General features: G+C 40.5%; 1 protein-coding gene across 6 annotated transcripts in view; it reads left to right on the top strand.

Annotated features, from left to right (window-relative positions):
• The window catches only part of WDTC1 (WD and tetratricopeptide repeats 1), a 76,057-nt gene extending 62,155 nt beyond the window's left edge, over positions 1 to 13,902 (top strand). For all 6 annotated transcript variants that reach the window (XM_073563995.1, XM_073563997.1, XM_073563996.1 and 3 more), the window contains 7 exons: positions 4,507 to 4,582; positions 4,741 to 4,825; positions 6,358 to 6,531; positions 6,619 to 6,854; positions 7,680 to 7,845; positions 7,988 to 8,180; positions 12,675 to 13,902. In XM_073563995.1, the coding sequence (XP_073420096.1) occupies positions 4,507 to 4,582; positions 4,741 to 4,825; positions 6,358 to 6,531; positions 6,619 to 6,854; positions 7,680 to 7,845; positions 7,988 to 8,180; positions 12,675 to 12,884 (1,140 nt within the window). In that variant the 3' untranslated portion in view covers positions 12,885 to 13,902. The remainder of the gene's footprint in view (positions 1 to 4,506; positions 4,583 to 4,740; positions 4,826 to 6,357; positions 6,532 to 6,618; positions 6,855 to 7,679; positions 7,846 to 7,987; positions 8,181 to 12,674) is intronic.
• Positions 13,903 to 14,871: the final 969 nt, after the last annotated feature.

Below are 14,871 nucleotides of genomic sequence, written 5' to 3'. Positions count from 1 at the left end.
CCGTAACATTTTGATTTTTATTTTTCGTCCCATGGAGCTGTGTGATGGCTTATTTTTTTGAGACAATGTTTTTATCAGTACCATTTTGGGATAAATGGGACTTTTTGATCGGTTATTACAGCCTCTTTTGTGGAACTGTAGCGTCCAAAAAAACTTGACTTTGGTGTTCTTGAATTTTTTTTATGGTGTTTACTTATCGGGTTAAATGTTTTTATACTTTGATAGATTGAATTTTTCTGAACATGGCTATACAACATACCATATTTTGTGGATTATAAGATGCACTTTTTCCCCCCAAATTTGGGAGGAATATGGGGGTGCATCTTGCTGCGACGGGCTCCGAACTTTCCGAAAATGTCGGGAATCGCCACATTTTCCATCCTTTTCACTGTGGTGAACTACACAAAATTGGCTGTAGATTGAGATCTTGGCTCCCGAGACACACCCACCACCATTGTATTAAAAAAATGTTTTTCCTATTTTCCTCCCCAAAATTTGTGGTGCATCTTATAATTCGTAAAATGCGGTATGTGTATTTCTTTAAATTTTTTAGTATCCCACTCCATATACCTGCTTCCGACATGCGCCATACATGTATGGCGGATGTTGTGAAGGGGTTAATAAACTGTTTTAATATTTTCATGTACCCTTTTGTAAGATGTGCTACATTTTTATTGTCATTTTCTTTTGCGTGGTGAGTTAAAGGGAATCTGTCATCTCATTTTTCCCCTATGAGATGTGGCCACCGCCATCAGGGGCTTATCTGCAGCATTCTGTAATGCTGTAGATAAGCCCTCGATGTACAGTGCATTGTGAAATTATTCGGCTCCCTGGAACTTTTCAACCTTTTCCCACATATCATGCTTCAAACATAAAGATACCAAATGTCAATTTTTGGTGAAGAATCAACAAGTGGAACACAATTGTGAAATTGAACAAAATTTATTGGTTATTTTAAATTTTTGTGGAAATTCAAAAACTGAAAAGTGGGGGGTGCAATATTATTCGTCCCCTTTACTTTCAGTGCAGCAAACTCACTCCAGAAGTTCATTGTAGATCTCTGAATTATCCAATGTTGTCCTAAATGACGATAAATATAATTTCACCTGTGTGTAGTCAAGTCTCTGTATAAATGCACCTGCTCTGTGATAGTCTCAGGGTTCTGTTTGAAGCACAGAGAGCATCATGAAGACCAAGGAAGACAACAGACAGGTCCGTGATACTGTTGTGGAGAAGTTTAAAGCCGGATTTGGATACAAAATGATTTGTAAAACTTTAAACATCCCAAGGAGCACTGTGCAAGCGATCATATTGAAATGGAAGGAGTATCATTCCACTGCAAATCTACCAAGACCTTGCCGTCCCTCTAAACTTTCATCTCAAACAAGGAGAAGACTGATCAGAGATGCAGCCAAGAGACCCATGATCACTCTGTATGAACTGCAGAGATCTACGGCTGAGGTGGGACAGTCTGTCCATAGAACAACAATCAGTCGTACACTGCACAAATCTGGCCTTTATGTAAGAGTGGCAAGAAGAAAGCAACAAAAAGCATCCCATGCATTCCTATGTGATTCCGCACATGCTGTGCTAATGCTGCGGCTTCTTCCGTGGCGGAATTGCATCGCGGGAAAATACGCAGCATGCTCATTCTTTGTGCGGAATCGCAGGAAAATCCACACACAGGAATGTATTGTTCTGCTTACTTTCCGCATGTGGCTGTGCCCACCATGCGAAAAGTAAGCAGAACATTTGCGGATGGTACCCACGGTGTGGAGGAGAGGAGATTCTCCTCCAGGCTCTGGGTACCATATCTATGTAAAAAATAAAATTAAAATAAAAAATCGTCATATTCTCACCTTCTGATGTCCCTCGCAGCGTCACCAGGCCTCAGCGATGCTCCCGGCAAGTCCCGTTCCCATTGATGCATTGCGACGATGACCTTTGATGACGTCGCAGTCTCGCGATACCGTAGCGGTCTCGCAAGACCGCGACCTCATCAAAGGTCATTGTCGCAATGCATCACTGGGAACGGGACTTACCGGGAGCATCGCGAGGATCGGGAACGCTGCGCGGGACGTCGGAAGGTGAGAAAAACACCATTTTTTTATTATTTTTAACATTAGATCTTTTTACTACTGATGCTGCATAGGCAGCCTCAATAGTAAAAATTTGGTCACACTCGTCAAACACTATGTTTGACTAGCGTGCAAATCGCTAGTTTTTCCGCGGGAATTAAAATGCGGTTTTCTCGCATATCTCCCGCGGAATGGAATTACAGAATTCCCGCTGCAATTCCATAACGTGTGCACATAGCCTTAAACTAATTATATCAGGCTGTGAACTTTGATTGTTGTCTTGTTAAATGATCCCTGGAACAGTTAGTTCATTGGTGAACATGGATGAAAAGTCCTGTTTAAATCTCAGCCTTTTCTTTGTCTTCTATTATTATCTTATTATCGTCTTTTAAGAGGCCTATTCCTTTTAAGAGGGTTACCACAACGGAGTGGAGCCAGAAGACAGCAGCATCTGGTTGCTTCTACTCCGGCGCTGAGAACAAGCTGTACTCCGTCTTATTAAATGTGTTTATTTCTTCCAGCAGAACAGGGGTTAATTGGCCTTGTTGTTGGAAATCCCTGTTCTCAGCTTGCTCGGTTAGCCACTCCTTTTCCCTTTATAATCTGGGCTCTATTACTAATCCTCATCAGAGTTAGCTTTATGCTGCATAGCTAATGGAGTGAGAGAAGTTGGTATGAGAAGGAGTGCTTGAGGAGTTATAAGCGACTCTTGTTTGGTTTGTACACTTGGTAATTCCTTATCCTTCACTATTTTCGTTTCTTCCCCTTCCTGCACACCCCAGTGGATCACTCTGTTATATGTGAGTGAATATGTTCTGTGTGTGGAGTTTTCAGTTACCACTTTTCTTTGTTACCCTGTTTGGCGGGTTGGTGTACTGCGGTGCATAGTAGCACCCCCTCTTCCCTGGGTGGGGGAAGAGAATAGACAGAGGGCTAACTTAGGAGGTAAGGCAAGGGTGGAGGCCCTCGTGTCTTCACCATTTGAAGTGTCCCAGGGAACAGGGCAAGCTAGGGCGCCCCATAGTGTTAGGGACAGAAATGGAGCCCCTTGTCCTGGGTCACCCGACAGCTGTGATGTGACACCATGTGTCTGATATGTGAGAGGTGTGAATGCTCCATGTGTCTAATATGTGAGTGGTATGTATGCGCCATGTGTCTGATATGTGAGTGGTATGTATGCTCCATGTGTTTGATATGGGAGATGTATGTATGATACATATGTATGATATATAAGTGGTATGTATGCCACATGTGTCTGATATGCAAGTGGTGTGGGTATGTTATGTGACAGGTGTGTGTACTCCATGAGTCTATGTGAGTGGTATGTGTGCTACCTGTGTCTGATATGTGAGTGGTGTGTATGCTCTATGCAGGCTTGGACTGGCACACAAGATAACAGGAGAATTCTCCGGTGGGCCCCTGTGCAAGAGTGGGCCTCCACCATTTATATGAGCAGTACTTGGTACTATATATTTGAATCACTATGTACAGACAGTGGAAGCATCTTATTCAATTAACAAGCTACCCAGTTCATTGTTATGTAAATTTGTGATTGAGGATAATGTCACATTTGCATGATGACTGGTGGGTCCATGGCATACCAGTCCAACATTGCCTCCATGTGTCTGTTATGTGAGTGCTGTGTAACCAATGCACCACCACTGTGGCCAATTATTAGCTTCAATGGCCTGTACAGTGAGAAGAAAATGTAAGGAGACATGAGTGGACAGAACTGAAGGAGGAGTCGCATTGAATTGGTAAAGTGAGTATGGTTTATTATTTTAGAGATGCTGTGCGCATTTTATGTTTTATAAATTCAGATTTGCAATCCCTTTATTGTGAAAGAGTGATGTGACTTGCCATGCAGTAAGACCGTAATTTGCCGGCATGTTTTTGTACAATTCATACTCCTGTACTATAGCAAATCAACACTGAAGAATAAGGACTGAGATACTGGTTACTATGCTGTGACATGAACTGCTGCTATACAGTGAACCTATGTTATGAAAATAAATGAATAATTAAAATGATTCAAACAAGCAGAAAAAGAGGAATACGGTGGTTCAGAGTCCGTGCTGCCCAAGGTTCAAAGATGTAGTCACACACAAGTTTAAAGCATGAATGTGGTTTATTGTGTTTCAAGGTTTCCAGCACTCTTCATCAGGACCAAACCACGCAGACTCTGGACTACCATATTCCTCTTTTACTGCATGGCATTTTATTGGTGGCCAAGCAGCACCCTTTACATGCTTTTATAGGTGAGCGTAGCTATGACACTATTTGCACTTTCTGTCTCTAGCTTTATTGTTTGAATTATTCAGACAAGGCAATCATTTTCTGCTACATCTATAAGTGGAATAACATGGAGCCAACTGCCTAATTTCCTTCTTTGGAGTATTTGAAATGACTTGAATCTCGTTTTTTCTAGGTATACCTCTTTGACTTAACTTTTAAGCAAAAACCTTGTACATTCCTGCTACCCAAAGTTCATCATACACCTGGAGGTAAGTTTACTTTCCAAAGTATCTTGTGAGTAATGGATATTGTTGTTATTATTATTATTGCTAATAGTATTTTGGCCAATATGGTTAATTTACATTAGTACAGTTACTTTTGTACAGTCACTTAATGTTTCAGTTTGTTTTATTGCTTCCCTCTCCAGAAGTCCAGAATTTCAAGACCTCAACCAATGGACTTCATCTTTACAGTAATGGGATCCGAGTAAATGATACAAAGAATATGGCTGGGTAAGAAAAGATTTACCTTTCTTTGTGTATTTACTTTTGACGTCTAGATTACCCTTTTTAACCCATTTTCCAATGTGGCCATTTTTTCATTTTTCATTTTTTTCTTCCCAGAGCATTAACTAATTTTTTTTTCACATAGACATATGATGGCTTATTTTTTTTTTTTTTTCGGAATTAATTGTAAATTTCATAGACACCTTCATTTTGTCACATAATGTACCAAAAACTGGGAAAAAAGTGTGGCAAGATTGTGAAAAAAATGCAATTCTGACATTGTTTTTGGAAATTGTTTTTACGGTGTTCAATGTGTGGCAAAAATTACATCGGAATACGATTCTTCACATCAGTACGATTACAGCGATACCAAACGTCAAGTATTTTTATTATATTAGGAGTGAAAAAAATCAGCAGTTTAAAAAATTTTTAAAAAGTGTTGCATCGACATTTTTTGAGTCTCGTCATGTTTTTATTTTTCGGTTGATGGAGCTGTGTGACAGCTTATTTTTTGCAGGGTGAGATTATGTTTTTATTGACACCATTTTGGGATAGATCTGACATTTTGATCGCTTGTTACAGCATTTTTTTTGTGGTATCGCAGCAACCAAAAAAAGTAATTTTGCCGTTCTTTAATTTTTTTCTATTTGTGTTTAACGATTGGTTTATTTATTTTTATATCTTGATACATCGGACGTTTCTGAACTCGGCAATACCACATATGTGTAGTTTGAGAATTGCATTTAACACCTTAACAGTCGTGGGTGGCAGTCGATTAGAGGCATGCACTGGTTGTAACATACAACCATTACCCCGTCCATACACCTACTACGAACTTGTGCCGTACATGTACGGTGGATGTCGGTAAGTGGTTAAGCGTAAAACTTTCTCCACCATTAGTATCAACAACTGCAAGTAAACACCTACTGCAAGTTCCCATCAATCGTTCACATTTACGGTCATGAATGTTTAGTCTGCTCTCATTTCTAGGCCTTGTGAATTCATGTCTACATCACATAATTCCGGGCTATAGAGCAATACATTTTAATACCTCTGTAAGATTCCTTGTATAGTGACTAAATCTCATGTCTGAGCAGCCGGAATCTCTTTATTTATTTGGGAGTGGTGAGCGCTCCAGGCTCTCACAGTAATCATTAAGAGCCTAAAGGTTTTCTGTGTGTGTATATTTTTATTACAGTCATTTTGAGGTTCATAGAAACTACTATTGTTGAACGATTATCATTTTTTTTGAGGGGGGGGTTGGTGAGGGTTAATTGGAGACCACCTTGCATGTGTACAGGTTCGCCAATCACCGGGGTATACATATACAGTATTCTGCGGGATGTACACCACTGAGTATTTTGTTCTATGAAGGGAAGAATATCCCATCATGTTTGACAAACATTTTGCCTGCTGTTTAGCCATTTTCAGCAGCACTTTTGGCTTCAATATGTTACTGTATGTGTTGATATATTGTATCCTTTTAAATTACCCATTCATTCTAAAAATTCAGAATTGGTTTACTGGCTTTTTACTAGGTCAGCAAGTGAGCTTCCACCGTATCTGGAAAAGGTAAAACAGAAAGCTAATGATGCATTTGCTCAGCAGCAATGGAGCCAGGCTATTGAACTTTACAGCCAAGCTATGCAGGGGGCACCTCGCAGCGCCATGTTGTTTGGAAATCGTGCTGCTGCATACATGAAGCGGAAGTGGTGAGAAGAATAGATTCTGGTACTGAGCCATTAGATAGACACAGAGTTTTATCTGATGCTTTGCCTTACTCTTTATTCTAATGCTAGGGATGGGGATCACTATGATGCATTGAGAGACTGCCTGCAAGCACTGGCACTAAACCCAGCCCATTTGAAAGCACACTTTCGTCTGGCACGCTGCCTGTTTGAGTTGCGCTATGTTTCTGAAGCGCTGGATTGTTTGGATGAATTTAAGACAAAGTTTCCAGAACAAGCCCAAAGCAGTGCATGTGATGCTCTGGATAGGGACATAAGGGTTGCCTTATTCTCCAAAAATGAAAACCGTAAGTCAAAACTGTTTAATCTGTAAAAGTGTTGGTATTGTGTTTTATTAATTTCAGTTTAATAGGAACCGTTTCATAGTTTTAAAGTTGAAAGGAGATGCAGGTCCATCAAATTCAACCTACAACTTTATTAGCTGTGCATACCCATAACTGAACATTTTACTGCAAGAACACTCTTTTGTGGTATATTACCGTTGCCCGGCTAGGTCCTACTACACCACTCACAAGTAGTGATTAAGAAATGTTAGCTTCTAGAAATCTTTTTTTTTACTGAAAAGAAAAAACTAGAATAATGTGGTAAATAGTAGACAAGAGAAGAGGGGGATGCAGCTGCAGTCTCATTCTCTGGGTTTGTGATATTGAGTGACAGTTTCTACAAAGGCACCTTTAGGGCATACTTAAAGAGAAGGGAGATCTAGACACACAGGATAGACACAATTGTTTTGATATTTAACATAAATCTACAGTTTCCTAACTATACAAAATACATTTGTCTTCCATAGAGACTTATTTTAAGCAGTTATTGGCCACCCTTTTTCTACACAAATTTAGAGCACCTACTATTGATAAACTCAATCAGATATGTTGGATTTCTTTGGATATTGACCACTGGAGTTGTTGCCAGATGATAGATGTGCCACCTATCAATAGAAGCTCTTGCCAGGTTACAGATAAAGGCCAAAACCGAGCCCAATTCACCAACCAACTGTGAACAAGTCATTCAGAAAATGTCTGTCTGAATCTCTTGTATGGCTAGCTTTAGTGCCAAACATTCAATGTGTTTAAGCCAGGAATGATTTATTCTTATGTGTATATCCCTGACAGAAGATGATAAAAAGGGAGCCTCTGTTCGCCTACGATCTGGGGGCAGGAAGGATTCTCTTTCAGAAGATGAGCTGCTGCTTAGAGAAAGAAGCTTGGATTATAAACATAGATATTGTGGTCATTGTAACACCACAACAGACATAAAGGAAGCCAGTTTCATGGGAAGGTAAGATCATTTTTTTTGTTTTTTCATCTCTGCATGAAGTAATAGTATTAATTCTAGTACAGACATGGTTATTTGTCCAGTGCCTTTTTAAGCAAAAAAAAATATATATATTTTTTTTTATTAACCTTTCTGGTTTTCCCAGTAATGCACAGTACATAGTAAGCGGCTCAGATGACGGCTCATTCTTTATCTGGGAGAAGGAGACTCGTGCTCTCGTCAGGGTCCTTCAAGGAGATGAGTCCATTGTTAACTGTCTACAACCACATCCAAGCTACTGCTTCTTGGCCACAAGTGGCATTGACCCTGTTGTGAGACTATGGAGCCCACGTTTTGAGGTTTGAAAGCAATTCAATATATATATACGGGACAATGCACTTTTTAATGTGCTGTAAAGTTTTCTGCTTTAACAGAGCAATTGTTTGGTTGAAAAGATTTTCCTAAAAGCATTGATTTTTCTACATACGTGTTATTGAATATGATCAGTTATTGGCATAAATAACCCCCGATACGATAGTATTAAGATCATCTTTAGGATGTTCTAAAGAAGGAGGTCTTGGCTATGGGGGGGTTTCTGTAAATGCTGCATTACTGGTGGCTCTGGCAATATTGTCAGAAAATCAAGTCTAAATTGTTGAATTAAACAGGTAGTATACACATATAATTTCTGAAAGTAGACACCAGAGTAAATGCCAACAAGCACTTTACACCAAAGACCATTTTTATGTAATTTTCATATACAAAATGGCTGGCATAGAAACTGGTATTTCATTAAAGCCCAGAGCACATGGAATATAATTGCACATCACATATTTGAGGTTTATATGGAACTATATACTACTAGCTTAATTATAAAGTGCTGCGGAATATGTTGGTGCTATATCAATGAGATGATTATTATTAAGAGGAGGTAGTGATATAGAAAAAAAATCTGAGTTTAATTCCATTCATTTAGAAGAAGAAATAGCATTAATAAAATGGGGATTAAGACCCCATAAAGTGAATCTAGACCCAGCACCTATATCACTCCTTAAAGTACACAATCTGAAGATTGTAAAAGATTTTCGTAGTAGTTATGGCCATCTCCATATAACTTTGATCAAAGCAGAAATTTACAAACAAATTGCATTCTAAAAATAACAGAACATGGTGTGGTAAGAAAAAAAAGTACGTTTTCATCTGCAATGGGATGTGCTTACTAAAATTCTGAAATATGGGACTTTTAACACCTAGTCTTCACCGTTCCAAAATATACACAGAACGTGGTCTATAAAAACAAGACCAATCATATACGCTCACATTTTGTATGTAACTAGTTGGAAAAGATGTTTCATTCCTACAATTACAATGGAAATCTATATATGATCTCCTTATGACGGTAGAGATACAATTACAGACAGTATTATGATGTGATAAATGTTTATACTGTAACTCAGAGACATTGATGGTCTCGGACTGCGATCATGGAGGACACTTATTATTTAACGCAACTTCTTGAAATGATCTTGAGCGCTGGGTTTCTAATGCCCAGAACTTTTACTTACAGAACCACTGGCTAAAAAATGTCCTTCTGGGGCAAGATTCAAGTCCCTTTGCAGAATATTTGGACTCATGCATGGTAGTTGTACACATCTCTCCACCTTACATTTCTTTGTAAAGAACCAGTGCACTGGATCAACCTGGTTTTAAGATGCGATTTAACCCCTTTCTGCCATCTGATGTACTATCCCGTCCATGGGACCCGGGCCCCCTATGCCCATGGACGGGATAGTACGTCATAGCGATCAGCGGCGCTCATGTGGTGAGCGCCGCTGATCGCGGCCGGGTGTCAGCTGATTATCACAGCTGACACCCGGCACTATGTGTCAGGGGCGGTCACGGACCGCCCCCGACACGTTAACCTTTGGCACACTGCGATCATACACGATGGCAGTGTATCGGGGGTTTAGGGAAATATCGGCAGGGAGGGGGCTCCCTCCGTGCTTCCCTGAGACCCCCGCAGCAGCACTATGTGCAGCGCTGCGGGGGCCTCCTTCCCTGCAGGTCCCCGGATCCAAAATGGCGGCGGGGACCTTCGGGGGCCTGCAGGGAGGCGGCTTCCTCATGCCTGCAAAGCGCCGGCATGATGAAGCCTGCAGCACTGCCTGTGACAGATCGCTGATCTGTCACAGCGCTCTGTAATGTGACAGATCAGCAATCTGTCACATGACAGTTATGTCCCCCCTGGGACATTGTAATAAAGTAAAAAATAAAAAAAAAATCGCTAAATAAATTGAAAAAAAAAAAAAATTCCCTAATAAATTCATTTTTTGGAAATAAAAACAAAAACAATAAAAGTACACATATTTAGTATCGCCGCGTCCGTAACGACCCGCCCTATAAAACTGTCCCATTAGTTAACCCCTTTAGCGAACCGCTTAAAAAATAAAAAGCAAAAAAAAAAATAATGCTTTATTATCATACCGCTGAACAAAAAGTGCAATAACGTGCGATCACAAAGACGAATATAAATAACCATGGTACCGCTGAAAACGTCATCTTGTCCCACAAAAAATGAGCCACCACACAGCTTCATCAGTGAAAAAATAAAAAAGTTATAGCTCGCAGAATAAAGCGATGCAAAAATTATTTTTTATATAAAATTGTTTTTATTGCATAAAAGCGCCAAAACATAAAAAACGACCTAAATGAGGTATCACTGTAATCGTACTGACCCGAAGAATAAAACCGCCATATCAATTGTACCACACGCGGAACGGTGTAAACGCACCCCCCAAAAGAAATTCTTGAAATGCTGGTTTTTGTTCATTCTGCGTCCCAAAAATCGGAATAAAAAGCGATCAAAAAATGTCACGTGCCCGAAAATGGTACCATTAAAAACGTCAACTCGTCCCGCAAAAAATAAGACCTCACATGACTCGGTGGGTCAAAATACGGAAAAATTATAGCTCTCAAAATGTGGTGATGCAAAAACTATTTTTACAAAAAAAAGCATCTTTTAGCGTGTGACAGCTGCCAAACATAAAAACCTGCCATATATAGTAAATCGAACCCCCCGTCATCACCCCCTTAGTTAGGGAAAAATAACAATTTAAAAAAATGTATTTATTTCCATGTTCCCGCTAGGGTTAGGGCTGAGGTTAGGGGTGTGTTGGGGTTAGGGTTGGAGTTAGAATTGGGGGGTTTCCACTGTTTGGGCACATCAGGGGCTCTCCAAACGCAACATGGCGTCTGATCTCAATTCCAGCCAATTCTGCGTTGAAAAAGTCAAATGGTGCTCCTTCCCTTCCAAGCTCTGCTATGCACCCAAATAGTGTTTTTTACCCCCACATATGGGGTATCCGCCTACTCAGGACACATTGCAAAACAACTTTTGGGGTCCAATTTCTCATGTTACCCTTAGGAAAATAAAAAATTGGGGGCAAAAACATCATTTTTGTGGAAAAAAAATATGATTTTTTTATTTTCACGCCCGGGCGTTATAAACTTCTGTGAAGCCCTTGGGTGTTCAAAGTGCTCACCACACATCTACATAAGTTCCTTAAGGGGTCTAGTTTCCAAAATGGGGTCACTTGTGGGGGGTTTCCACTGTTTAGGTACATCAGGGGCTCTCCAAAGTCAACTTGACACCTGCAAGAACATTCCATCAAAGTCTGCATTCCAAAACGTCACTACTTCCCTTCCGAGCCCCGATATGTGCCCATACAGTAGTTTTCTCCCACATATGGGGTATCAGCGTACTCAGGACAAATTGGACAACAACTTTTGGGGTCCAATTTCTCCTGTTACCCTTGGGAAAATAAAAAAATTGGGGACTAAAAGATCATGTTTGTGGAAAAAATATGATTTTTTTTATTTTCACGCCCGGGCGTTATAAACTTCTGTGAAGCCCTTGGGGGTTCAAAATGCTCTCCACACATCTAAATAAGTTCCTTGGGGGGTCTTGTTTCCAAAATGGTGTCATTTGTGGGGGGTTTCCACTGTTTAGGCACATCAGGGGCTTTCCAAATGCGGCATGGCGTCCAATCCCAATTCCAGCCAAAAAAGTCAAATGGCGCTGCTTCCCTTCTTGAGCTCTGCCATGCGCCCAAATAGTGGTTTACCCCCTCATATGGGGTATCAGCGTACTCAGGACAAATTGCACAATAACTTTTGGGGTCCTGTTACCCTTGGAAAAATAAAAATTGAGGGTGAAAAGATCATTTTTGTGGAAAAAATATGATTTTTTAATTGTACGGCTGTACGTTATAAACTTCTGTGAAGCCCTTGGGGGTTCAAAGTTCTCACCACACATCTAGATAAGTTCTTTAGGGGGTCTAGTTTCCAAAATGGGGTCACTTGTGTGGGGTTTCCATTGTTTAGGTACATCAGGGGCTCTCCAAATGTTACTTATTAAGTTTTTTGTGTGCCATATCTCTGTGATTTCAAGGCATAAAAATTCAAAGTTGGAAAATTGCGAAATTTTCAAAATTTTCGCCAAATTTCCGTTTTTTTCACAAATAAACGCAAGTTATTTGAATGAAATTTTACCACTAACATGAAGTACAATATGTCACGAGAAAACAATGTCAGAATCACCGGGATCCATGGAAGCGTTTCAGAGTTATTACCTCATAAAGGGACAGTGGTCAGAATTGTAAAAATTGGCCCGGGCATGAACGTGCAAACCACCCTTTGGGGTTAAGGGGTTAAAAATGATTACTTTTTTCCTAGAATACTTCTTATGCATACCAAAGAATTAAGATTTTTTTTATGTGCTGAATGTATTTTTTGTGTAATGTAATGAAATGTTAAGTGTACTATACTCAAAGAAACATTCTCTTTATTTGCAGACTGAAGGGCCTGACAAACGAGTGGTACAAGACATGGAGAGTGCTTGTCAAGCTAACCAAAGAAGAATGAATGCTGACCCTCTGGAAGTAATGCTTCTGAACATGGGTTACAGAATTACAGGACTTAGCGGAGGAGGTGCAGCATCAGGTGGTGGAGGTTCAGATGATGAGGATTCTACAGAGGGACAAGTGCAGTGCCGGCCCAGCTAACCTTAACAGGAGGGATTTGTGTGGGATTTGGGTTGTACACACCTTTATAAAGACAAGCTTGACCATATTTTAATGGCCGCTCATCTTGCTTTGAAAAAATTCTGTACAGACCAATACCTCATAATGACAATGGTAGGAAAGGTGGAGTCCTTCCACATCAACACCACCACTGTATATAACCTCTTAACTAACAATCGTGCCACCCCCAAGCTCCTAAAACTTGGATGCTGATCTCTGCCCAAAGCATCCTTTTATTTTCACAAGGATTGTCAGAATTGATTTGACACTAGAAAGAGGTAATAGTACCTATGTGTGCTATTTTTCTGGAAACCCTGCATTTTGTTTGAAGTGTTACAAGTTGGACTAAACCTACATCAATAGAAGAGCTACTGTGAATTCTTGAGGAAGCTAACAGAATTGTAGGGATCGCTATGATCTAGATTATCGAGTGGTGCCTAGGATATTTGACCTTTTGAGCTTGTCTCTCAAAAGGATTAAGGTTACACGCAGTGGTGTGGTAGGCCATGTTGACTTTTAAGACTATGTTTCTAGATTTTACCATCTAGAAGCATAATCTTTATATGTTATACCTAGTTTTGACTAATGTGAAGACCTCGGTTGATGGTCTAGAATGTTGTCTAGACCAGGGTTCCCCGACTCCAGACCTCAAGTCCCACCAACAGGTCATGTTTTCAGGATTTCCCTTGTATTGTACAGGTGATGCAATTATCACCTGGACAATACTCAGGAAATCCTGAAAACATGACCTGTTGGTGGGTCTTGAGGACTTGGAGTTGGGGAACCCTGGTCTAGACCAAACTAGATGGTTTATTACTATAGGTTCATAATAATGCTGTTCTAAATTTGCAATCTCACAACCAGTGGAAGTGTTTTCTGCTTCCAGTACCATTGCTTCCTGACTATTGACTTTTCTAATCGGAAAAGCTGTCTTTGACTTGTCAGTGACCTTTGCCCAATTTGTATTTGATGAACATCTACAAATAAAAAAAGTTCTTTATTTCTGAACAGAAGTGATTGCTTTCTAAATCCACTTTTCCACCTGCATAGTGAAAACCAAATTTATGAAGTCATACATTTACCACTTTTAAGATTGAAAATTACTCGATAAAAAGCAGCATGTCAGGAAAAACAGATGAAATCTGTTGGGGTATGGGCACACATTAAGTATTTGCAGCAGAAATTTCTGCATCTCTTGGCTGGAAAACCACTGAGTAAAATTTGTGCGTTTTTATTCCAGATTTTTCCCCACTCTTTAGGCTGAGTTCACACGTGGCGTTTTTTTTGCGTTTCCGCGGCGGTTTTAACCGCGCGATTTTGCAGCGAAAACTCGAAAAATAAGCATCCCATGCATTCCTTTGGGATTCCGCAATGCTGTGCTAATGCTGCGGTTTTTACTGCGGCGGAATCGCTTCGCGGTAAAAAACGCAGCATGCTCATTATTTTGCGGAATCGCGGCGATCCCGCACCCATAGGAATGTATTGTTCCGCTTACTTCCCGCATGTGGCTGTGCACAACATGCGGAAAGTAAGCAGAACAATTGCGGATGGTACCCACGGTCCGGAGGAGAGGTACCATATCCCTGTTAAAAATAGAATTTAAAATAAAAAATATTGTTATTCTTACCTTCCGGCGTCCCGCGCAGCCTTCCCGCCTCTCTCCACGCTCTCGTTCCCAGTAATCCTTTGCGAAAATGCCCGTGATGATGTCCGTTCTCGCGGGATCGCAAAGTCTCGTGGTCATTCGCGCAACGTCATCGCGAATTACCGCGAGACGTCGTGATCCCGCGAGAACGGACGCCATTGCGGGCATTTTCGCAAAGGATTACTGGGAACGGCTGCGCGGGACATCGGAAGGTAAGAATAATAACACCATTTTTTATTTTTTTTTACATTCTATCTTTTACTACTGACGCTGCATAGGCGGCCTCAGTAGTAAAAAGTTGGTCACACTCGTCAAACACTAGGT

Source organism: Dendrobates tinctorius, unplaced genomic scaffold (assembly GCF_039654945.1).
Source record: "Dendrobates tinctorius isolate UK_male_01 unplaced genomic scaffold, ASM3965494v1 ptg000015l, whole genome shotgun sequence".
In the NCBI taxonomy this organism is placed as follows: Eukaryota; Metazoa; Chordata; class Amphibia; order Anura; family Dendrobatidae; genus Dendrobates; species Dendrobates tinctorius.
This window is presented reverse-complemented; position numbering and strand designations above follow the sequence as displayed.